The sequence below is a fragment of the Pseudophryne corroboree genome, chromosome 3 (assembly GCF_028390025.1).
Source record: "Pseudophryne corroboree isolate aPseCor3 chromosome 3, aPseCor3.hap2, whole genome shotgun sequence".
Taxonomy (NCBI): domain Eukaryota; kingdom Metazoa; phylum Chordata; class Amphibia; order Anura; family Myobatrachidae; genus Pseudophryne; species Pseudophryne corroboree.
Window position 1 is genome coordinate 52,203,008 of NC_086446.1, and position 24,949 is coordinate 52,227,956.

The 24,949-nt window shown below is 46.1% G+C and overlaps 1 protein-coding gene across 1 annotated transcript in view; it reads left to right on the forward strand.

Annotated features, from left to right (window-relative positions):
• LOC135054711 (oocyte zinc finger protein XlCOF7.1-like) overlaps positions 1-24,090 on the forward strand; it is a 47,897-nt gene extending 23,807 nt beyond the window's left edge. The window contains exons 2-3 of the mRNA XM_063957995.1: positions 1,069-1,143; positions 19,492-24,090. Coding sequence (XP_063814065.1) covers positions 19,640-21,403 — 1,764 coding nt within the window. The 5' untranslated portion in view covers positions 1,069-1,143; positions 19,492-19,639 and the 3' untranslated portion in view covers positions 21,404-24,090. The remainder of the gene's footprint in view (positions 1-1,068; positions 1,144-19,491) is intronic.
• The last annotated feature ends 859 nt before the right edge of the window (positions 24,091-24,949 follow it).

A 24,949-nucleotide genomic window follows, 5' to 3' on the forward strand; every position in this document is an offset into this window, starting at 1 on the left:
TCTTTGGATGTGGTACGGGCTCTCCGTATCTATGTGAAGAGAACTGCTTCTATTAGGAAATTTGATTCTCTCTTTGTGCTGTTTGGATTTCACAAACGGGGCTGGCCTGCTCATAAGCAAACTTTGGCCAGATGGATTAGAATGGTGATTGCACATGCTTATGTGAGGGCTGGCCTCTCGGCTCCTGCTCACATTACGGCCCATTCTACTTGGTCTGTTGGACCTTCTTGGGCGGCCTAACGTGGTGCGACCCTTGAACAATTGTGCAAGGCGGCTACGTGGTCCTCTGAGAACAAGTTCATAAGGTTCTATGCCTTCGATACTGCCGCTTCCCAGGATGCTTCCTTTGGATGCAGGGTTCTTCTGCCCGCTACAGTGCGTCCCCTCCCATAAGGAACTGCTTTAGGACATCCCCTATGTCTTTCCTTGTGGAGCCCAGTGTACCCCACAGCAGAAAACAAGTTTTATGGTAAGAACTTACCTTTGTTAAAACTCTTTCTGCGAGGTACACTGGGCTCTACAATGCGCCCACCCTGATGCACTTAGCTTCCTTGGGTTGGTATGGCATTAGCCGCTGACACTTCTCCTGTCGTGAGAGTGTGGTGTATGTGGCTACTAACTGTTGTCGTCTCCTTTCCTGCTACTGTATTGGGCTGGTTAACTAAAAACTGAGCTCCTGTGCAGGGAGGCAAGGTTATAGAGGAGGCGGCGCTATGCATTCTGGGAACAGTCAAAGCTTTGAGCCTGTTGGTGCCTCGGATCAAGATCCTACTCTACACCCCTATGTCTATCCTTGTGGAGCCCAGTGTACCTCGCAGAAAGAGTTTTATCAAAGGTAAGTTCTTACCATAAAACTCGTTTTACGTTGGACCACAGGGAACGTTAGGCGTTGAGACCCTGGGCAGTATATTCAGACTCCTACAGAAATGTTATTTATATCTGGCCTGCCAGTGCAGCTGAGTGGTAGTATGCAGCTGGCGGGGTAAACATAACTTGTGTAACCACCTTTAGTGATAAGGTGCTCTGATACTATGGTTACAGCTAATAGTAATATTTTCTTTTATCAAGGTCTTTCGTAGTGCCTCCACCCAAGCCGTTGATTATTGCGGACGCTTCTAAGTGGACTTGGCAACACATGCACAGGTAAGTAACGTTCTTACTGTCCTGTACTCTTATATCCACTTTTACCTTAAGTATTGTGCCCGTCGTCCAGCCATCCCCTTGTAGAGGACCACGACCCCAAACATACAGCCAATGTCATTAAGGACTATCTTCAGCGTAAAGAAGAACAAGGAGTCCTGGAAGTGATGATATGGCCCCCAAAGAGCCCTGATCTCAACCTAATCGAGTCTGTCTGGGATTAATAAACAACGCAATAAAGAACATTAATTTCTCATACGTCCTAGAGGATGCTGGGGACACCAATAGAACCATGGGGTATAGACGGGATCCGCAGGAGACATGGGCACTTTAAGACTTTCAAAAGTGGTGTGCACTGGCTCCTCCCTCTATGCCCCTCCTCCAGACTCCAGTTTTAGAATTGTGCCCAGTGAGACTGGACGCACTACAGGGGAGCTCTACTGAGTTTCTCTGAAATAAGAATTATTGTTAGGTTTTTTTATGTTCAGGGAGGCTGCTGGCAACAGTCTCCCTGCTTCGTGGGACTTAGGGGAGAGAAGTATGACCCACTTCCAGTGAGTTCAAGGGCTCTGTTTCTGGCTACAGGACACCATTAGCTCCTGAGGGTGCTGATCGCTGGGTACGCCTACATGCTAATCCTGCAGCCGGCTGTCACCCCCTTACAGAGCCAGAAGTCAGAAGACAGGTGAGTAGAAGATAAGAAGACTTCAGTGACGGCATTCTCTGAGGTACCGCGCAGCGAACGGACGCTGCGCACCAGGCTCCCACACACACATAAAGCACTACTGGGTGCAGAGCGCGGTGGGGGGGGGGGTGGGGGGCGCACCCTGGGCAGCTAAAAATCCTCAGCATACACTGGCAGGAAGGGACATTAGTGCCAAGGCACTGTCCCAATCCCCGCCAGTATAATCAGTTATTAAAAGAAGCGGGACAGAAGCGCGCCATTACGGGGGCGGAGCTTCGTCCCCACAGCTTACTCGGCGCCATTTCCTCTCCGCAGTCTGCAGAGACGCTGGTCCTTCCTTAACACTGCTGACAAGTATCAGGGTGCAAAACGGGGTGGGGGGCCCAGGTTGTTTGGTGCAATATACTTTGATATTAAAAGCGCTGCAGGTCTGGGGCATATATTAGGTGCTTCAGAACCGCTGATTGAGCGCTGGGGTGTGAGCTGGCAAATTCCCTCTGTGTCTCTCTGACAGGCTTTCTTGTGGGTCTGTCCCCTATAAGCCCAGTGTGTCTGTGGGTGTTTATTACACGTGTGTCGGCATGTCTGAGGCTGAGTGCTCTTCACAGGAGGGAGGCTGTATTAGAGACACAAAAGGCGGCGGGGGTGACCATGTCGGCACAGCCGACTCCTGATTGGGTAAATGTGTTGAATGCTTTGAATGCTAATGTGGCTCTTATTAGTAAGAGATTAGACAAGTCTGAGTCTCAGACCCAGACATGGAAGAAATCTGTGGAGGATATGTTATTACAAGTCCAGGTCCCCTCGGGGTCACAGAAACGTACGTTTGCCCAGTTGGCAGACACTGATGCCGACACGGACACTGCACATGCACCAGAGGATCCGTCTGTAACCAAAAGCCAGGATTTCTCTTCTGTGGTGGCTTCAGACTTCAGCAAAGTCAGAGGTAACACGGATTCTCCTCTGGGCAGAAAGACAGGCTGTGGTGTTGTCTACTCCCGGAATGAAGATCGCGGACAACTGGGAAGCAGACTTCCTCAGCAAACACGACCTCCAGCCAGGAGAGTGGGCCCTTCACCCGGAGGTGTTCGGGTGCGTTACATGTCGGTGGGGAATTCCACAAATAGACATGATGGCCTCTCGTCGCAACAAGAAGCTCAAGTGGTATTGTTCCAGGTCGAGGGACCCACAAGCGGTGGACGCTCTGGTGACTCCATGAGTCTACCAGATGGTGTACATGTTTCCGCCACTCCCATTGATCCCAAAGATTTTCAAAAGAATAAAAAGGAAAAAGGTTCAAGCAATTCTCATTGCTCTGGACTGGCCAAGAAGGGCCTGGTATGCGGATCTACTGGAGATGCTCCTAGAGCACCCGTGGCCTCTACCTCTTCGCGAGGACCTTCTCCAACAGGGGCCGTTCGTCTATGAAGACTTACCACGGCAACGTTTGATGGCATGGAAGTTGAACGTCAAATTCTAGCCTGGAAAGGGATCCCGGATAGGGGCCCTCATTCCGAGTTGTTCGCTCGCAAGGCGAATGTAGCAGAGTTACACACGCTAAGCCGCCGCCTACTGGGAGTGAATCTTAGCTTCTTAAAATTGCGACCGACGTAGGCGCAATATTGCGATTACAAACGAGATAGCAGTTTCTGAGTAGCTTCAGACTTACTCTGCCTGTGCGATCAGTTCAGTGCTTGTCGTTCCTGGCTGACGTCATAAACACACCCAGCGTTCGCCCAGGCACTCCCACCGTTTCTCCGGCCACTCCTGCGTTTTTTCCGGAAACGGTAGCGTTTCCTGCCACACGCCCCTAAAACGCCGTGCATCCGCCCAGTAACACCCATTTCCTGTCAATCACAATGCGAACGTCGGAGCGATGAAAATGCCGTGAGTAAACTTACTTTCTTCATAGTAAAGTTACTTGGCGCAGTCGCAGTGCGAACATTGCGCATGCGCACTAAGAGAATTCTCACTGCGATGCGAAGAAAAACTCAGAGCGAACAACTCGGAATGAGGGCCAGGGTTATTCCGACCCTGATCCAAGCCAGAAAGGGGTTAACGTCTAAACATTACCACCGTACTTGGAAAAAATACGTCTCTTGGTGTGAGAACAGGAAATTACCTGCAGTGGAATTTCAACTGGGACGTTTTCTCCTTTTTCTGCAGTCAGGTGTGGGTGTGGGCCTATGTTTGGGCTCCATTAAAGTCCAGATTTCGGGCTTATCCATTTTCTTCCAGAAACAATTGGCTTCTTTCCCTGAGGTTCAGACAGTATTGAAGGGGGTTCTGCACATCCAACCGCCCTTTGTGCCTCCTACGGCACCTTGGTAACTCAACAAGGTGTTGCAGTTCCTGCAATCGGAATGGTTTGCACCCTTACAGGACGTTGACGTCAAGTTTCTTACGTGGAAGGCCACCACGCTGTTGGCCTTAGCTTCGGTGAGGCGTGTGTCGGAGCTGGGGGCGTTGTCTCACAAAAGCCCCTATTTGATTTTTCATGAAGATAGGGCTGAACTCCGAACTCGTCAGCAATTTCTTCCAAAGGTGGTGTCTGCGTTTCATATCAACCAACCTATTGTGGTTTCCGGTAGTTACCGACACCTCTGCTACTTCGAAGTCCTTGGATGTTGTGAGGGCTTTGAAGATCTATGTGCAGCGGACAGCTCGTTACAGAAAATCTGACTAGCTGTTTGTTCTTTGTGATCCCAATAAAATTGGGTGTCCTGCTTCAAAGAAGACTATTGCACGCTGGATCAAGCTTACTATCCAGCATGCTTATTCCATGGCAGGTTTGCTGATTCCAAAATCTGTTCAGGCCCACTCTACTAGGTCGGTGGGTTCTTTCTTGGCGGCTGCCCGGGATGTCTCTCGGCTTTACTGCTCTGCCGAGCAGCTACTTGGTCAGGTTCGAACACGTTTGCTAAGTTCTACAAGTTCGATACTTTGACCAAACTGAAGGTCCTCAGAGGCGAATCAGTTCTGCAGGAACCTCCGCACTCTCCCACCCGGTTTGGGAGCTTTGGTACATCCCCATGGTACTAATGTGGACCCCAGTATCCTCTAGGACAGGGCAGGCCAAACCGGTCCTCGAGATCTACCAACAGTGCATGTTTTCCAGGCCTCCTGGAGATCTGTAGAATTGTCAGTTAGGAATGAATGCAGCACATCTTAATTAGTAATGACTACACCTGTGCACCAGCTAGATGGTCTGGAAACTGTGAACTGTTGGTAGATCTCGAGGACCGATTTGGCCAGCCCTGCTCTAGGACGTAAGAGAACATAGGATTTTAATTACCTACCGGCAAATCTTTTTCTCGTAGTCCATAGAGCAGTGATTTTCAACCTTTTTTTACTCGCGGCACACCGAACAATATTTTAAAATTGCCAAGGCACACCATCAGTTCCCCACAGTAAAACAAAAATCCACACATACATTGGCCTACACAGAAAAAACAATAATATTGCTCCCCACATAAATCAATTACATCCCTCCCCACATAAATCATGTTGCACCCCATATGAATTATTCACATTGTTCCCTCCATAAATCCTTATTCTCCCCCCATAAATCCTATTGCTCCCCACAGGAGAAATAACATAACAAATATTAGCCCCTACCGGTCAGCTGTCCTCCTCCCTGTCCCTCAGTGGCAGGAATTGTTCATAGTGAAGTGCTGCGAATACTGAGCAGTGGGCGGTCGGGCAGGTGTGGATGTGGGTGGGCAAGGAAAGCTGTGTATGCAGGCAGGAACTGGAAGATGTGTGTGCAGGTGGGTGGGCTGGCTGGGTGGTGAGAAGCGGCGGCCATGACCTATGATATCACACCGCCGCGTCTTCAAGGCATAGGTCATGGCCGGAGCACGACTAATCCTCTAAGAGGAGCCCGGGCCAACAGTTCACTCTGAAGCTGCTCTGGCTCCGCGGCACACCTTGCAACTGGTCGCGGCACACTAGTGTGCCACGGCACACTGGTTGAAAAAGCCTGCCATAGAGGATACAGGGTGCCCGCTGTCACAAAGTCTGGTCTCTGGGTATATGGTGACAGGGATAAAATAATGTAACAAATTACAGGGTTCTCGTACACATGGAAGAAACCATTTCCTCTTAGTTAACCAATACCACTAATAACATTCCACAGAACACTGTACTGTAATGAAAATCAATGGTAGATGGAGTATCAGCTTTAATAACCCTGCAAGTGTGGGAAAAAATGCTGCAAAGTAAAAATGTTTTCAAATAGAGGTGTTAATAGTTTATTTTTCTCAATTAACAAAATGCAAAGTGAATGAACAGAAGATAAATCTAAATCATCAATAGTTGGTGTGACCACCCTTCACACCTTCAAAACAGCATCAATTCTTCTAGGTACACTTGCACACAGTTTTTGAAGGAACTTGGCAGGTAGGTTGTTCTAAACAGCTTGGAGAACTAACCACAGATCTTCTGTGGATGTAGTCTTGCTCAAATCCTTCTGTCTCTTCATGTAATCCCAGACAGACTCGATGAGGTTGAGATCAGGGCTCTGTGGGGGCCATATCATCACTTCCAGGACTCCTTGTTCTTCTTTACGCTGAGGATAGTCCTTAATGACATTGGCTGTATGTTTGGTGGTGTTGTCCTGCTGCAGAATAAATTTGCAGCTAATCAGACGCCTCCCTGATGGTATTGCATGATGGATAAGTACCTGCCTGTATTTCCCGGCATTGAGGACACCATTAATCCTGACCAAATTTCCAATGGCCGTGAGGGATGCCGGCCAAACTTGGACTTTTTTTAAAGGGGCAATCATGTACAAGTTTAACCATGCCTTGTACATGATTGTCCCTTTAAAAAAAAAAAAAAAAGTTTGAACTCTGACTTCATTACATCCCGCCCCAAGGATAATACAGAGGAAATCGCATTGTTCCACAGGAGGATCATGTAGGTGGGAATTACGGTCTTACCAAATACCAAAGTGACATTTCCCTATCATCTGTAGAGAATCTATGTGTGTCTTATACTGTTTCATAGCCGTTAATGAAATCAGACATTATTACATCAGTGGGAGAGTTAGGAGCCATCAGACCCTATTATACTCCTGCTCTCCACCTCACATCATGTCACTGTGTGTCACCAGCCCAGAGATCTGACCAGTCTCCTCCCCACACTCTCTGGTGTATCTCATACATCAATAGCCATCAGCCCCTATTAAACTCCTGCTCTCCCCCTCACATCATGTCACTGTGTGTAACCAGCCCAGTGATCTGACCAGTCTCCTCCCCACACTCTCTGGTGTATCTCATACATCAGGAACCATCAGCCCCTATTACACTCCTGCTCTCCCCCTCACATCATGTCACTGTGTGTTACCAGCCCAGAGATCTAACCAGTCTCCTCCCCACACTCTCTGGTGTATCTCATACATCAGGAGCCATCAGCTCCTATTATACTCCTGCTCTCCCCCTCACATCATGTCACTGTGTGTTACCAGCCCGGAGATCTGACCTGTCTCCTCCCCACACTCTCTGGTGTATCTCATACATCAGGAGCCATCAGCCCCTATTATACTCCTGCTCTCCCTCACATCATGTCACTGTGTGTTACCAGCCCAGAGATCTGACCAGTCTCCTCCCCCCACACTCTCTGGTGTATCTCATACATCAGGAACCATCAGCCCCTATTATACTTCTGCTCTCCCCCTCACATCATGTCACTGGGTGTTACCAGCCCAGAGATCTGACCAGTCTCCTGCCCACACTCTCTGGTGTATCTCATACATCAGGAGCCATCAGCCCCTATTACACTCCTGCTCTCCCCCTCACATCATGTCACTGTGTGTTACCAGCCCAGAGATCTGACCAGTCTCCTCCCCACACTCTCTGGTGTATCTCATACATCAGGAGCCATCAGCCCCTATTATACTCCTGCTCTCCCCTCACATCATGTTACTGTGTGTTACCAGCCCAGTGATCTGACCAGTCTCCCCCCCACACTCTCTGGTGTATCTCATACATCAGGAGCCATCAGCCCCTATTATACTCCTGCTCTCATCCTCACATCATGTCACTGTGTGTTACCAGCCCAGAGATCTGACCAGTCTCCTTCCCACACTCTCTGGTGTATCTCATACATCAGGAGCCATCAGCCCCTATTATACTCCTGCTCTCCCCTCACATTATGGCCCTCATTCCGAGTTGATCGCTAGCTGCTTTCATTCGCAGCATGGCGATTAGTTGAAAGCGGCACTTCTGCGCATGCGTATGGTGCGCACTGCGCACGCGCGTCATACTTTCACACAAAACTATGCAGTTTCACACAAGGTCTAGCGATGCTTTTCAGTCACACTGCTGATCGGTGAGTGATTGACAGGAAGAGGGTGTTTCTGGGCGGAAACTGACCGTTTTCGGGGCGTGTGTGTAAAAATGCAGGCGTGCCCGATAAAAACGCAGGAGTGGTTAGGGAAACGGGGGAGTGGCTGGCCGAACGCAGGGCGTGTTTGTGACGTCAAAACAGCAACTGAATTGTCTGAAGTCATCGCTAGCTAGGAGTAAGTTTCGAGCTGCTCAGAAAATGCACAATCTGTTTTTGGAGCAGTTCTGCGATCCTTTCGGTCGCACTTCTGCTAAGCTAAGATTCACTCCCAGAGGGCGGCGGCCTAGCGTGTGCAATGCTGCTAAAAGCAGCTAGCGAGCGATCAACTCGGAAAGAGGGCCCATGTCGCAACAGCACTGGGGTTAATGTCAGCAAGGGGAGGAAGGCTCTCGCAAGATGGCTCCTCCCCCGGCTCAGAGCGTAAATCCTCAGGTTTCCTGCCGTTAAGCTGTATATTTGAATCCTCCTATCCCAGTGAGACGCTCAGTTGCTACATGTGCTACCTGCAGCAGGTCTCGGGAGGATCCTGCCTCCCTGTATACCTCTCCTCCAATGCCTCCAAGGCCAGGGTATAGAGCATGTGACTCTTATGTCTCCCTGTATACCTCTCCTCCAGGGCCAGGGTATACAGCATGTGACTCCTATGTCTCCCTGTATACCTCTCCTCCAGGGCCAGGGTATACAGCATGTGACTCTTATGTCTCCCTGTATACCTCTCCTCCAGGGCCAGGGTATACAGCATGTGACTCCTATGTCTCCCTGTATACCTCTCGCCAGGGTATACAGCATGTGACTCCTATGTCTCCCTGTATACCTCTCCTCCAGGGCCAGGGTATACAGCATGTGACTCCTATGTCTCCCTGTATACCTCTCCTCCAAGGCCAGGGTATACAGCATGTGACTCCTATGTCTCCCTGTATACCTCTCTCCAGGGCCAGGGTATACAGCATGTGACTCCTATGTCTCCCTGTATACCTCTCCTCCAGGGCCAGGGTATACAGCATGTGACTCCTATGTCTCCCTGTATACCTCTCCTCCAGGGCCAGGGTATACAGCATGTGACTCCTATATCTCCCTGTATACCTCTCCTCCAGGGCCAGGGTATACAGCATGTGACTCCTATGTCTCCCTGTATACCTCTCCTCCAGGGTATACAGCATGTAACTCCTAAGTCTCCCTGTATACCTCTCCTCCAGGGCCAGGGTATACAGCATGTGACTCCTATGTCTCCCTGTATACCTCTCTCCAGGGCCAGGGTATACAGCATGTGACTCCTATGTCTCCCTGTATACCTCTCTCCAGGGCCAGGGTATACAGCATGTGACTCCTATGTCTCCCTGTATACCTCTCTCCAGGGCCAGGGTATACAGCATGTGACCCCTATATCTCCCTGTATACCTCTCTCCAGGGCCAGGGTATACAGAATGTGACTCCTATGTCTCCCTGTATACCTCTCCTCTAGGGCCAGGGTATACAGCATGTGACTCCTATGTCTCCCTGTATACCTCTCCTCCAGGGCCAGGGTATACAGCATGTGAATCCTATCCTACCTGTTTTGCTGGGTTATCTCAACAGGACTTTGTACAAGATGGTTTGTGTGTAAGGTGTTATGTCCCAGTAAAACAAACTGCAGCGGCAGCTATTCAGGAACCACCTTGGGTGTCCTCCTTGCCTCAGGTAATGCACAGTTAGTAGATCGAATGTCTACTCCTGCTCTGCCCCCTATGGTAGGTTTTCCTCAACAGGTACAACCTACATATGCTGCCCTCAGTTGTAGCCTCCTTGGATGGATACCTCTGCACATTCTGTTCAGAGTCTAGCCCAAACCTCTGTGACTTCTCATCAAATGTTACAAGTCCACAGACAGGCTAAAGGGCATAGCTGTGCGGCTCCTTGCGTACAGCCTATGTATGCTTCAGATTCGGAAGGGTCATCTGATCAGGAGGATACAGATGCCTCTGATCCTGAGTCTGTCTAGGTTCAGGAGATACATAGTTCAAAAGTGGATGTTCTGGCTCTAGTAAGGACGGTCAAATCAATTTTGAATATTGAGCAGGAGGATCTGGCTCCTAGACCTAAAGCTCCATTATTTAAAGGACAGAAGGTTGTTAAAATAGAGTTTCCTCCGTCGAATCATCTTTCTGAACTGATGCAGGAGGCCTGGACTACGCCTACCAAGTGGTTGCTGATACCAAAGAGGCTTAATGTAAATCTTTTTACCCTCTTTCAAATAGGCAATGTGCTAAATAGGAAGTGCATCCATCAGTAGATGCGTATGTAGCTCATTTGGTAAAGAGTTTTACATGACCTATTCCCACGGCATCCTCACTCAATCACTCTATGGACAGAAAGATGGAAATTTTGTTGAAATCATTAGCCCATTAGCTATTGAAGCCGGGGTAGGGACTTTTGACGATACCGTGCCTTTCCGATGCTTCCAGAGAACAGCTGGCACATATCTTGCATATTAATGAAGCAGCATATTAACGAAGAACCTGGGAGAGACAGCCCTGTATACAGGGGTTCTGGCTTCTAAGGTGTTTGCATCTTCAGTGGCAGCCCGCCGGGGACTTTGGCTATGCTCCTGGAGAGTGATTTTGTGTCAAAAAGGCATTTGAATTTATTCCTTTCACAGGAGATAGTCTTCTTGGTTCTGAATTGGACAAAATAGTGGCCACTGTTACAGCTTCTAAAACTGCCTTTTTACCTTCAGCTGTCTCAAGGTCCAGGACATTATCCTTTTGGCCTCAGGGGAAGGGTATGGGTCCTTTCCCAAACAGACTAGTTCTTTTAAGTCCAAACCTCGGTCCAAGCAGCCCTGGGCTGCTAGGCGGCCGGTCGCAAAGGGAGGTCGGACAGAGAGGAAAAGCCCTCTGCCTGACAGGTTGGGCCTCCCCCTGGAGGACATCAGAGTAGGAGGCTGACTTCTTCAGTTTGCAGCTACCTGGCATCAAACTACAAAAGATGCCTGGGTACAAGAATTGGTCGTCCATGGATATGCACTCTCCTTTCAGAGACACCCTCCTCAACATTTCTTTTGCACGGATCTTCCGGCAGATCCTATCAAAGTTTTGTCTCTTTGACAGTCCATTCAGGCCATTCAAGAATCGAGTCGTTGTGCCGGTGCCTCCACTACAACAGGGGACAGGTTTTTACTAGAGATGAGCGCCGGAAATTTTTCGGGTTTTGTGTTTTGGTTTTGGGTTCGGTTCCGCGGCCGTGTTTTGGGTTCGACCGCGTTTTGGCAAAACCTCACCGAATTTTTTTTGTCGGATTCGGGTGTGTTTTGGATTCGGGTGTTTTTTTCAAAAAACCCTAAAAAACAGCTTAAATCATAGAATTTGGGGGTAATTTTGATCCCAAAGTATTATTAACCTCAAAAAACATAATTTACACTCATTTTCAGCCTATTCTGAACACATCACACCTCACAATATTATTTTTAGTCCTAAAATTTGCACCGAGGTCGCTGTGTGAGTAAGATAAGCGACCCTAGTGGCCGACACAAACACCGGGCCCATCTAGGAGTGGCACTGCAGTGTCACGCAGGATGGCCCTTCCAAAAAACCCTCCCCAAACAGCACATGACGCAAAGAAAAAAAGAGGCGCAATGAGGTAGCTGACTGTGTGAGTAAGATTAGCGACCCTAGTGGCCGACACAAACACCGGGCACATCTAGGAGTGGCACTGCAGTGTCACGCAGGATGTCCCTTCCAAAAAACCCTCCCCAAACAGCACATGACGCAAAGAAAAAAAGAGGCGCAATGAGGTAGCTGTGTGAGTAAGATTAGCGACCCTAGTGGCCGACACAAACACCGGGCCCATCTAGGAGTGGCACTGCAGTGTCACGCAGGATGTCCCTTCCAAAAAACCCTCCCCAATCAGCACATGATGCAAAGAAAAAGAAAAGAAAAAAGAGGTGCAAGATGGAATTATCCTTGGGCCCTCCCACCCACCCTTATGTTGTATAAACAAAACAGGACATGCACACTTTAACCAACCCATCATTTCAGTGACAGGGTCTGCCACACGACTGTGACTGATATGACGGGTTGGTTTGGACCCCCCCCAAAAAAGAAGCAATTAATCTCTCCTTGCACAAACTGGCTCTACAGAGGCAAGATGTCCACCTCATCTTCACCCTCCGATATATCACCGTGTATATCCCCCTCCTCACAGATTATCAATTCGTCCCCACTGGAATCCACCATCTCAGCTCCCTGTGTACTTTGTGGAGGCAATTGCTGCTGGTCAATGTCTCCGCGGAGGAATTGATTATAATTCATTTTAATGAACATCATCTTCTCCACATTTTCTGGATGTAACCTCGTACGCCGATTGCTGACAAGGTGAGCGGCGGCACTAAACACTCTTTCGGAGTACACACTTGTGGGAGGGCAACTTAGGTAGAATAAAGCCAGTTTGTGCAAGGGCCTCCAAATTGCCTCTTTTTCCTGCCAGTATAAGTACGGACTGTGTGACGTGCCTACTTGGATGCGGTCACTCATATAATCCTCCACCATTCTATCAATGTTGAGAGAATCATATGCAGTGACAGTAGACGACATGTCCGTAATCGTTGTCAGGTCCTTCAGTCCGGACCAGATGTCAGCATCAGCAGTCGCTCCAGACTGCCCTGCATCACCGCCAGCGGGTGGGCTCGGAATTCTGAGCCTTTTCCTCGCACCCCCAGTTGCGGGAGAATGTGAAGGAGGAGATGTTGACAGGTCGCGTTCCGCTTGACTTGACAATTTTGTCACCAGCAGGTCTTTCAACCCCAGCAGACCTGTGTCTGCCGGAAAGAGAGATCCAAGGTAGGCTTTAAATCTAGGATCGAGCACGGTGGCCAAAATGTAGTGCTCTGATTTCAACAGATTGACCACCCGTGAATCCTTGTTAAGCGAATTAAGGGCTGCATCCACAAGTCCCACATGCCTAGCGGAATCGCTCCGTGTTAGCTCCTCCTTCAATGCCTCCAGCTTCTTCTGCAAAAGCCTGATGAGGGGAATGACCTGACTCAGGCTGGCAGTGTCTGAACTGACTTCACGTGTGGCAAGTTCAAAGGGCATCAGAACCTTGCACAACGTTGAAATCATTCTCCACTGCACTTGAGACAGGTGCATTCCACCTACTATATCGTGCTCAATTGTATAGGCTTGAATGGCCTTTTGCTGCTCCTCCAACCTCTGAAGCATATAGAGGGTTGAATTCCACCTCGTTACCACTTCTTGCTTCAGATGATGGCAGGGCAGGTTCAGTAGTTTTTGGTGGTGCTCCAGTTTTCTGTACGTGGTGCCTGTACGCCGAAAGTGTCCCGCAATTCTTCTGGCCACCGACAGCATCTCTTGCACGCCCCTGACGTTTTTTAAAAAATTCTGCACCACCAAATTCAAGGTATGTGCAAAACATGGGACGTGCTGGAATTGGCCCAGATTTAATGCACACACAATATTGCTGGCGTTGTCCGATGCCACAAATCCACAGGAGAGTCCAATTGGGGTAAGCCATTCCGCGATGATCTTCCTCAGTTGCCGTAAGAGGTTTTCAGCTGTGTGCGTATTCTGGAAAGCGGTGATACAAAGCGTAGCCTGCCTAGGAAAGAGTTGGCGTTTGCGAGATGCTGCTACTGGTGCCGCCGCTGCTGTTCTTGCGGCGGGAGTCCATACATCTACCCAGTGGGCTGTCACAGTCATATAGTCCTGACCCTGCCCTGCTCCACTTGTCCACATGTCCGTGGTTAAGTGGACATTGGGTACAGCTGCATTTTTTAGGACACTGGTGACTCTTTTTCTGAGGTCTGTGTACATTTTTGGTATCGCCTGCCTAGAGAAATGGAACCTAGATGGTATTTGGTACCGGGGACACAGTACCTCCAACAAGTCTCTAGTTGGCTCTGCAGTAATGATGGATACCGGAACCACGTTTCTCACCACCCAGGATGCCAAGGCCTCAGTTATCCGCTTTGCAGTAGGATGACTGCTGTGATATTTCATCTTCCTCGCAAAGGACTGTTGAACAGTCAATTGCTTACTGGAAGTAGTACAAGTGGGCTTACGACTTCCACTCTGGGATGACCATCGACTCCCAGCGGCAACAACAGCAGCGCCAGCAGCAGTAGGCGTTACACGCAAGGATGCATCGGAGGAATCCCAGGCAGGAGAGGACTCGTCAGACTTGCCAGTGACATGGCCTGCAGGACTATTGGCATTCCTGGGGAAGGAGGAAATTGACACTGAGGGAGTTGGTGGGGTGGTTTGCGTGAGCTTGGTTACAAGAGGAAGGGATTTACTGGTCAGTGGACTGCTTCCGCTGTCACCCAAAGTTTTTGAACTTGTCACTGACTTATTATGAATGCGCTGCAGGTGACGTATAAGGGAGGATGTTCCGAGGTGGTTAACGTCCTTACCCCTACTTATTACAGCTTGACAAAGGGAACACACGGCTTGACACCTGTTGTCCGCATTTCTGGTGAAATACCTCCACACCGAAGAGCTGATTTTTTTGGTATTTTCACCTGGCATGTCAACGGCCATATTCCTCCCACGGACAACAGGTGTCTCCCCGGGTGCCTGACTTAAACAAACCACCTCACCATCAGAATCCTCCTGGTCAATTTCCTCCCCAGCGCCAGCAACACCCATATCCTCCTCATCCTGGTGTACTTCAACACTGACATCTTCAATCTGACTATCAGGAACTGGACTGCGGGTGCTCCTTCCAGCACTTGCAGGGGGCATGCAAATAGTGGAAGGCGCATGCTCTTCACGTCCAGTGTTGGGAAGGTCAGGCATCGCAAACGACACAATTGGACTCTCCTTGTGGATTTGGGATTTCAAAGAACGCACAGTTCTTTGCGGTGCTTTTGCCAGCTTGAGTCTTTTCAGTTTTCTAGCGAGAGGCTGAGTGCTTCCATCCTCATGTGAAGCTGAACCACTAGCCATGAACATAGGCCAGGGCCTCAGCCGTTCCTTGCCACTCCGTGTGGTAAATGGCATATTGGCAAGTTTACGCTTCTCCTCCGACAATTTTATTTTAGGTTTTGGAGTCCTTTTTTTTCTGATATTTGGTGTTTTGGATTTGACATGCTCTGTACTATGACATTGGGCATCGGCCTTGGCAGACGACGTTGCTGGCATTTCATCGTCTCGGCCATGACTAGTGGCAGCAGCTTCAGCACGAGGTGGAAGTGGATCTTGATCTTTCCCTAATTTTGGAACCTCAACTTTTTTGTTCTCCATATTTTATAGGCAGAACTAAAAGGCACCTCAGGTAAACAATGGAGATGGATGGATTGGATACTAGTATACAATTATGGACGGACTGCCACGGTTAGGTGGTATAAAAAAACCACGGTTAGGTGGTATATATTATAATAATAATACAATTATGGATGGACGGACTGCCTGCCGACTGCCGACACAGAGGTAGCCACAGCCGTGAACTACCGCACTGTACACTGGTTGATAAAGAGATAGTAGTATACTCGTAACAACTAGTATGACACTATGACGACGGTATAAAGAATGAAAAAAAAACCACGGTTAGGTGGTAGGTATATAATAATAAATAATACAATTCTGGTCGGACGGACTGCCTGCCGTGTGCCGACACAGAGGTAGCCACAGCCGTGAACTACCGCACTGTACACTGGTTGATAAAGAGATAGTAGTATACTCGTAACAATTAGGATGACACTATGACGGTATAAAGAATGAAAAAAAAACCACGGTTAGGTGGTAGGTATATAATAATAAATAATACAATTCTGGTCGGACGGACTGCCTGCCGTGTGCCGACACAGAGGTAGCCACAGCCGTGAACTACCGCACTGTACACTGGTTGATAAAGAGATAGTAGTATACTCGTAACAATTAGGATGACACTATGACGGTATAAAGAATGAAAAAAAAAACCACGGTTAGGTGGTAGGTATATAATAATAAATAATACAATTCTGGTCGGACGGACTGCCTGCCGTGTGCCGACACAGAGGTAGCCACAGCCGTGAACTACCGCACTGTACACTGGTTGATAAAGAGATAGTAGTATACTCGTAACAATTAGGATGACACTATGACGGTATAAAGAATGAAAAAAAAACCACGGTTAGGTGGTAGGTATATAATAATAAATAATACAATTCTGGTCGGACGGACTGCCTGCCGTGTGCCGACACAGAGGTAGCCACAGCCGTGAACTACCGCACTGTACACTGGTTGATAAAGAGATAGTAGTATACTCGTAACAATTAGGATGACACTATGACGGTATAAAGAATGAAAAAAAAACCACGGTTAGGTGGTAGGTATATAATAATAAATAATACAATTCTGGTCGGACGGACTGCCTGCCGTGTGCCGACACAGAGGTAGCCACAGCCGTGAACTACCGCACTGTACTGTGTCTGCTGCTAATATAGACTGGTTGATATTTAAAGAGATATTAGTAGTATACAACAATACTATACTGGTGGTCAGGCACTGGTCACCACTCCTGCAGCAAAAGTGTGCACTGTTAATTAATATAATTGTACTCCTGGCTCCTGCTAACAACCTGCAGTGCTCCCCAGTCTCCCCCACAATTAATTATAAGCTTTTAATTTATACATTGATGACTGTGCAGCACACTGGGCTGAGCTGAGTGCACACAGACTGAGTCACACTGTGTGACTGACTGTGCTGTGTATCGTTTTTTTTTTCAGGCAGAGAACGGATATAGCAGAGAGAAGTGAACGGATATATTATATTAAATAAAAGTTAACTAGCAACTGCACTGGTCACTGACTGTGGTAAACTAACTCTGTCTGCGACTCTGCACAATCTCTCTCTATCTAATCTATCTCTATTCTAATGGAGAGGACGCCAGACACGTCCTCTCCCTATCAATCTCAATGCACGAGTGAAAATGGCGGCGACGCGCGGCTCCTTATATAGAATCCGAGTCTCGCGATAGAATCCGAGCCTCGCGAGAATCCGACAGCGTCATGATGACGTTCGGGCGCGCTCGGGTTAACCGAGCAAGGCGGGAAGATCCGAGTCGCTCGGACCCGTGAAAAAAAACATGAAGTTCGGGCGGGTTCGGATTCCGAGGAACCGAACCCGCTCATCTCTAGTTTTTACTTCACAATGTTCCTGGTCCGCAAACCAGATGGCTTTTTCCGACCCATACTCAACCTCAAGGAGCTGGCTGTATCCCTTGTTTTGCTTTGTTCAGTTTTCCCAGGGTCAGGTACCTCTCAATCACCACGGCTAACTCCTCACATGTCTGGGGGTCAGTCTGCAGGGCCCATTGTTGTACCCCACAGTCTAATACCCGTATAGCATGGTCCAAAGCATCAATCTCTGCTATACGTGGACTGTGTGTTTCTCCGGCTGTAGCCACGCTTACTCAGTCTGGCTAACTTGGCCAGCTGAACTCTTGGAGGCTCAGACTGGTTCAACCGCCAATCATGGAACTCCTGGGCTTTACTGGGGCCCGTCACCCCAACCCTGCTGATTATGGCCACCTTCAAACGAGGGTATGAGCTAGCGTCAGCTACTATTAGGTCAGTATAAGCTCGCTGTGATTCCCCTGTGACGCATGGAGCTAACCTGGCAGCTCATTCCTTCGGCCACTTTAACCGTGCAGCAGTGCGTTCAAAAGTGAATAAAAATGCCTCAATATCATCTGGGGGTGTGAGCTTTTGGAACACCTCACGCTCCTTCCCACCTTTTCTCATCTCATCTCAGCATGCAACAGCTGTATTTGGGTTTGCAGGCTAGTACCCAGATTTTGCTGGTCTGTAGCCAATGCAACAAACACTTTCAAAACTTCCTCCATTTTACCCTGCTTTTCATATACAAATTTAGCAGATTTAATTAAACAGCTAGGGTAAGCCAGTTTCCCAGCACACTATCTCAGCTGGTTACCCTTAATACTACATACCATTTCCTGGGCTCCTGGCCCATACACAGGAATTAACTGCTCTATAGTCTGCACAGCTTGCAGAAAAGACACACATACATGTATCCACTGCTGTTTAAAGATTCACACTCACCATGCCGCTGTGCAGTGGGTAGCATCCTGCAATGCGTCTCACTGCTGCTGTGGGTGGATACTGTCCAGCACTAGTGTCCCTGTTTGGGCGTCAAATGTGAAAGGAATCACATAGAGTATAATCCAACACACTTTATTTTCACTTCAGGCAAGACACAGATTTACCTGCAGGTTTTGCAGGTCAGATTTTACAGGCCGTTCTTCAAACAGCAGTATAACCATCCAAGTTATGGTAATCACAAACAGTGCATATTCCAAATGGCTCCTACCGTAACCTCCTACTCCAATCTTGGCCACTTGCTGGCATCAGGATCCATGACCTACTGAACAAAACAAATTTTAAAGACAGCAGACAAGATGATGTTATTAGCCCAGCTATAGCTTACAAGAGACTCAGCTAAAACTCGGACTGGGGGGTCATTCTGAGTTGATCGCTCGCTAGCAGTTTTTAGCAGCCGTGCAAACGCATTGTCGCCGCCCACTGGAGAGTGTATTTTCGCTTTGCAGAAGTGCGAATGCCTGTGCAGCAGAGCAACTGCAAAAACATTTTGTGCAAAACAAGAGCAGCCCTAAACTTACTTTTCGTGTGCGTTGATTCTTACGTTGGAGGGTTGGCTTTTGACGTCACACACCCACCCACCCAGCGTTCGCACAGCCATGCCTGCGTTTTTCCCTGGCACGCCTGCGTTTTTCTAAGCATTCCCTGAAAACGGTCACTTGACACCCAGAAACGCCCCTTTCCTGTCAATCTTCTTGCGGCCGCCAGTGCGAATGAAAAGGTCGCTAGAACCTGTGCAAAACCACAAAAGCCTTTGTACCCGTACGTCGCGCCTGCGCATTGCGGTGCATGCGCAGAAATGCTGATTCTTTTTGCCTGATCGCTGCGCTGCGAACAACGGCAGCTAGCGATCAACTCGGAATGACCCCCTGGATCCCATCAGACCTGTAGCTGCTGTTCCAATCCTGCAAAAGCCTACCATTCCACATTACCCTCATGTGGAATCATGCTGTCCCTGCCATAGTATTCATCATATAACCTTCGATCTCCGTTATGCAATATCTCTTTTTGTGTCACACCCTCCTTTTCACGTTCCAAAGAAAACTCCAGCGCAAGCACTTAAAATTATTAAAATAAATGTGTATAATAGCGCAGCTTAAAATGTAATTTACATATTGTTTAAATGGTACATCTTAAATTTATCAATTTGAAGTTTTTCTTTATTTAAACTCATTTCGTAGAAACATTAATATTCACTTTTTTTTTTTAATATTCCCAACAGAAGGATATTACAAAAGAAATGTATTGCAGGAACATCTAATTTTATCTCCAGACTGAAATAAAAGAGAACACCAGACGATATTCTCCTGAAGAAACCCCTATAACCTCAGTTATCCTCAATTATCCATCCACTTCTCCACAGTACAGATATGTCATCTGATCCTTCCGATATCTCATGTTCTTCTGATAATTCCGATACTGACACATCCGTTACAGATCTTAGAGTAGTTAAGATCATTTCCAGTGATAAAGATGCCAAATGTTCTACAAAGGTTATTGCCCACCAGCCAGCTAATGTACGTAAAAAGTCAATTTTATGTTCTGAGTGTGGGAAATGTTTTAAAACCAAATCGATTCTTGTGACACATCAAAGAATTCACACAGGAGTGAAGCCATTTTCGTGCTCTGAGTGTGGGAAAGGATTTAGAGACAAATCAACTCTGGATATACATGAGCGATGTCACACAGGTGTGAAGCCATATTCTTGTGCTGAGTGTGGGAAAAGTTTTACGCAGAAATCGCTTCTTGTTGTACATGAGAGAAATCACAGAGGTGAGAAGCCGTTTCCATGTTCTGAGTGTGAGAAAAGTTTTAGTTCCAAGGCAGTTCTTGTTTCACATCAAACAGTTCACACAGGTTTAAAGCCATTTTCATGTGCCGAGTGTGGCAAATGTTTTAGAGACAAATCGGGTCTTCTTATACATGAGAGAACTCACACAGGGGAGAAGCCATTTTCATGCTCTGAGTGTGGGAAAAGTTTTAGACAGAAAGCACATCTTACTATACATGAGAGAAGTCACATAGCTGAGAAACCATTTTCATGTTCTGAGTGTGGAAAATGTTTCCGGGAAAATTCACATCTTGTAAAACATGAGAGAAGTCACACAGGCCAGCAGCCGTATTCATGTCCCGAGTGTGGGAAATGTTTCAGAGACAGATCAGCTCTTATTTTACATGAGAGATGTCACACAGGTGAGAAGCCATTTTCATGTGCCAAGTGTGGGAAATGTTTTACAAGCAAAAAAGCGCTAGTTGTACATGAGAGACTACACACGGGTGAGAAACCATTTTCATGTTCTGAGTGTGGGAAAAGTGTAAGAGACAAATCAGCTCTTGTTATACATGAGAGAACTCACACAGGCGAGAAGCCATTTTCATGCTTTGAGTGTGGGAAATGTTTTGCACACAAATCAGAAATGGTTGCACATCGGACAACTCACACAGGTGAGAAGCGATTTCCATGTTCTAAGTGTGAGAAACGTTTTACACGCAAATCATATCTTGTTATACACGAGAGACTTCACACAGGGGAGAGACCATTTTCCTGTTCTGAGTGTGAGAAATGTTTTCGAGACAAATCACATCTTCTTATACATAAGAGAACTCACACGGGTGAGAAACCATTTCCATGTGCTGAGTGTGGGAAACGTTTTACAGAAAGATCAGCTCTTGTTTTACACAAGAGAACTCACACAGGTGAGAAGCCATATTCATGTGCCGAGTGTGGGAGATGTTTTTCAGACAGAGCTACTCTTGGTACACACAAGAGAATTCACACAGGTGAGAAGCCGTTTCCATGTGCCGAATGTGGGAAATGTTTTAGAAATAAATCCGCTCTTCTTGGACATGAAAGAATTCACACAGGCGAGAAGCCCTTTTCATGTGCTGATTGTGGGAGATGTTTTACGGAGAGATCATCTCTTTCTTCACACAAGATAATTCACACAGGGTTGAAGCCTTTTTCATGTACGGAGTGTGGGAAATGTTTTACACAAAAATCATCCCTTACTCTACATGGGAAAATTCATACAGGAGAGAAGCCATTTTCATGTGCCGAATGTGGAAAATGTTTTGTACAGAAATCCTATCTTGTTAAACATGAGAGAAGTCACACAGGTGTAAAGCCACTTTAAATCTCTGATTGAGAGAAATGAGAGCAGTTTGATCTTGTGAAACATTTGTTTTAAGAGGGATAGTATTCTAAAGAGCAAATCTCGTTCTGCATATTTTTTCTGAGATGGGCTATTCATTCACGTCTCACATTTTTTCATTGGTGCCAGTGTTAATTTTGAGAATTTTTTTGTTTTTTATTTAGTCTTTGTTGCTTTTTTTTTTTTTGCTTTGTTTTAGTTGAGATTTAGTAAGTGGATCTCAGTTTTCATTTCAATCTAGAGTTAGTCAGTGCTTTAGTCATAACTTTTACAGTGTAATGATACTGTAATGGTTTTTGCTGAAGAATATTTCTCAAAAATTCTCTTGAGAAGTTAGCATACCTTTTGTATGTGTTTAGTAATATAAACTCAGTGGGCTGAAAAAGTGTTACATACTGAGTCTGACTTACCATAGTGCTCCCATATATCATTAGTAATATAGTCACAGCAGGCTGAGAAAGTGTTACATACTGAGTCTGACTTACCATAGTGCTTTAATATATTATATATAAATTAATGCCTTCAGTTTGTTAGAACAATAAGTGCAATACACAATCCTATTTCCTTAACAGCAGGTCATATTTATTTTCTGCACATATCTAGAATACATAATTGTTCTTTAAAAAAATTAAAATCCTACTTCCAGTGTTAATTTTGACAAGGATTTTACATTTAGTTTTAGGGCGTTATCTTATTATCTGCGGTGATTTACTGTTCGATAACAATACGCTTTTTAGCACAATAATGCTATCGGGCTATCCAATTACAGCCCATATTTACTGTGCGGTAAATCACCCATTATCGGGCGATAACACACGAGATCCATGATAATCACATATTTAAGACAATCAAGAGATCTTTTGTTTATTTCAAATTTTAAACAGATTTATTCAGTACGGTGATATTGCAATACTATTGGCTATTAACCCCACATGTGCCATAAAGGTTGTTGGACCTGGCTAGTACTTGGATGAGAAACTACCTGGGATCACCAGGTGTCTAGTATCACAAAGGCATGGTAATAATATCATAAAGAGAAAGCCATTTACCCCACACCAACCAGAATCGATAGGAGTGGATATTAACTCCACAAGTGCCAAATAATTTGTTGGGTCTGATTAGTACTTGGGTGGAAAACCACCTGGGATTGCCAGGTGACCAGCAAAACTAAGGCATGGTATTTTTGTCCTGAGAGAGGTTATTAACCCCACATGTACTACATAACCGATGATGTGAATAGTAATCAAGGGAATTTTCATATTTTCGCCAGATTTGTATATAGTGGAGATTGATCATATATTTTTGCTTTATTTGGATTTAATAAGATTTTATAGAGATATGTACAGTATATTCATATACACCACCTTTCAACCCGAGAGATCTTTTTAGGGGTATTATTCAATAAAAGTTAAATTTTTATAAAAAAAATAAATAAATAAAAATTTCAATTGTAAACTTAAAAAGTGTGCTCCTGAAAAAGCTATTTATGTCTTGTTTTGCTCGCTTTCAAAAATTGCATGGGAGGTGTGAATGCGTAAAATCTGGGTGCACCACCAACTAAAGGCTGATCTCAATAACAGCTTTGTTGGTCTGTAGATAATTACTTGTCAATTGTGTCACTTATCATTGTGATGACAAAGGTTAGTTATCTACAGAAATAAAAGTGTGACAAACACAGAAATTGTTCTTTGGTCAGTGGTGCCACCATCAGGGCCACACAACTGAGTAATAAGGACTTTGCTATATGTGGGTGCGTCCATATTGAGCCCATTCTCCTACTCTATGCCATGAAAATTTATCTGAAATTTATCTTTGCTATTTATACAGATATTGTCATAAATGCATTATAATATCTTCTATTTTTCTACCTTTTATGTCACTTTATTTTGTTACATTAATAGGCCGTCATCACTCAGGGATAGATGTGTAAAATGTTCTTGTTATGAAACTGTCCTAGTGTCTATGGTTGCGCTAGTAAGGGGATGTGTGTGACATCACTGTTGGGTTTATGATGTAATAATGGGCATGGCTGGTTCCTGTAGGAGACCTAAGGAAAAATGGACGGATATCAGCAGTTGTTTTTACTGAGGTTACAAACCTGTGTGTAATAAGTGATAAACAAATCCTACGAACCATGACTGATGTTCCAGCCAGCATGAATTTGCCATAAGTGATTAGGTAGAGTTGACAATACTTTATTGCCTCATATATTAAAACCTCTTTATAAATATAAATATAAATATATATATATATATATATAATTTCTATAGTTATATACATAGTAGAGTTGTTATATTGAGCTTGCCTGTTTTGCAGAGATATTTACATGACATCCATTGTTATTATATTGCTTTGCAAGTTATGGCATGCGCCCGTAAATGTGAATTATGATGTTTTAAATTGCAGATGTTGGTTGTGGAGAAACTTGTGCCTTTTTTAAGTGTTTACATAAAAAACTAATTCAATATAGTGTTATTGTTTATAAGAAAATACAGTATATTAAACATGGTACATTATTTGTCACTTTTTGTTAACATTTATAATTTCATTGAAATTGACAAAAACATATAGGTGTATATTCAATTACTGTCGGAATTCCCGACTTGTTGGAAAAAATAGGATTTTAATACCTACCGGTAAATCCTTTTCTCTTAGTCCGTAGAGGATATTGGGGTCACTTCAAGAACCATGGGGTATAGACGGGATCCGCAGGAGACATGGGCACTTTAAGACTTTCAAAGGGTGTGATCTGGATCCTCCCTCTATGCCCCTCCTCCAGACTCCAGTTTAAGGAAACTGTGCCCAGGGAGACGAACATTTTGAGGAAAAGGATTTATTGTTAAACCACGGTGTGCATCTTACCAGCTCACACTTCTATTGAATGCCACGTTCTGCGGCATGCTTGAACACAAGCCAACGGCATGAAGAATTTTCAGCACTATGCTGACAAAAACCGTAACACAACCTGTGTGAAACAACAACCAGTAACTGCAGATACAGTAAGCACTGGGACGGGCGCCCAGCATCCTCTACGGACTAAGAGAAAAGGATTTACCGTAGGTATTAAAATCCTATTTTCTCATACGTCCTAGAGGATGCTGGGGTCACTTCAAGAACCATGGGGTTTATACCAAAGCTCTAGAACGGGCGGGTAGTGCGGATGACTCTGCAGCACCGATTGACCAAACTTGAGGTCTTCATCGGCCAAGGTGTCAAACTTGTAGAACTTTGCAAATGTTTTTGACCCCGACCAAGTAACTGCTCGGCAAAGTTGCAATGCCGAGACCCCCCCGGACAGCCACCCAGGATGAGCCCACCTTTCTAGTAGAATGGGCTTTCACCGATACCGGTAACGGCAATCCAGACGTGGAATGAGCGTGCTGAATGGTGTTCCAGATCCAGCATGCAATGATCTGCTTGGAAGCAGGACACCCAACCTTGTTGGGAGCATACAGGACAAACAGAGCCGCTGTTTTCCTAATCTGAGCCGTTCTGGCGACATAAATCTTCAAAGCTCTGACTACATCC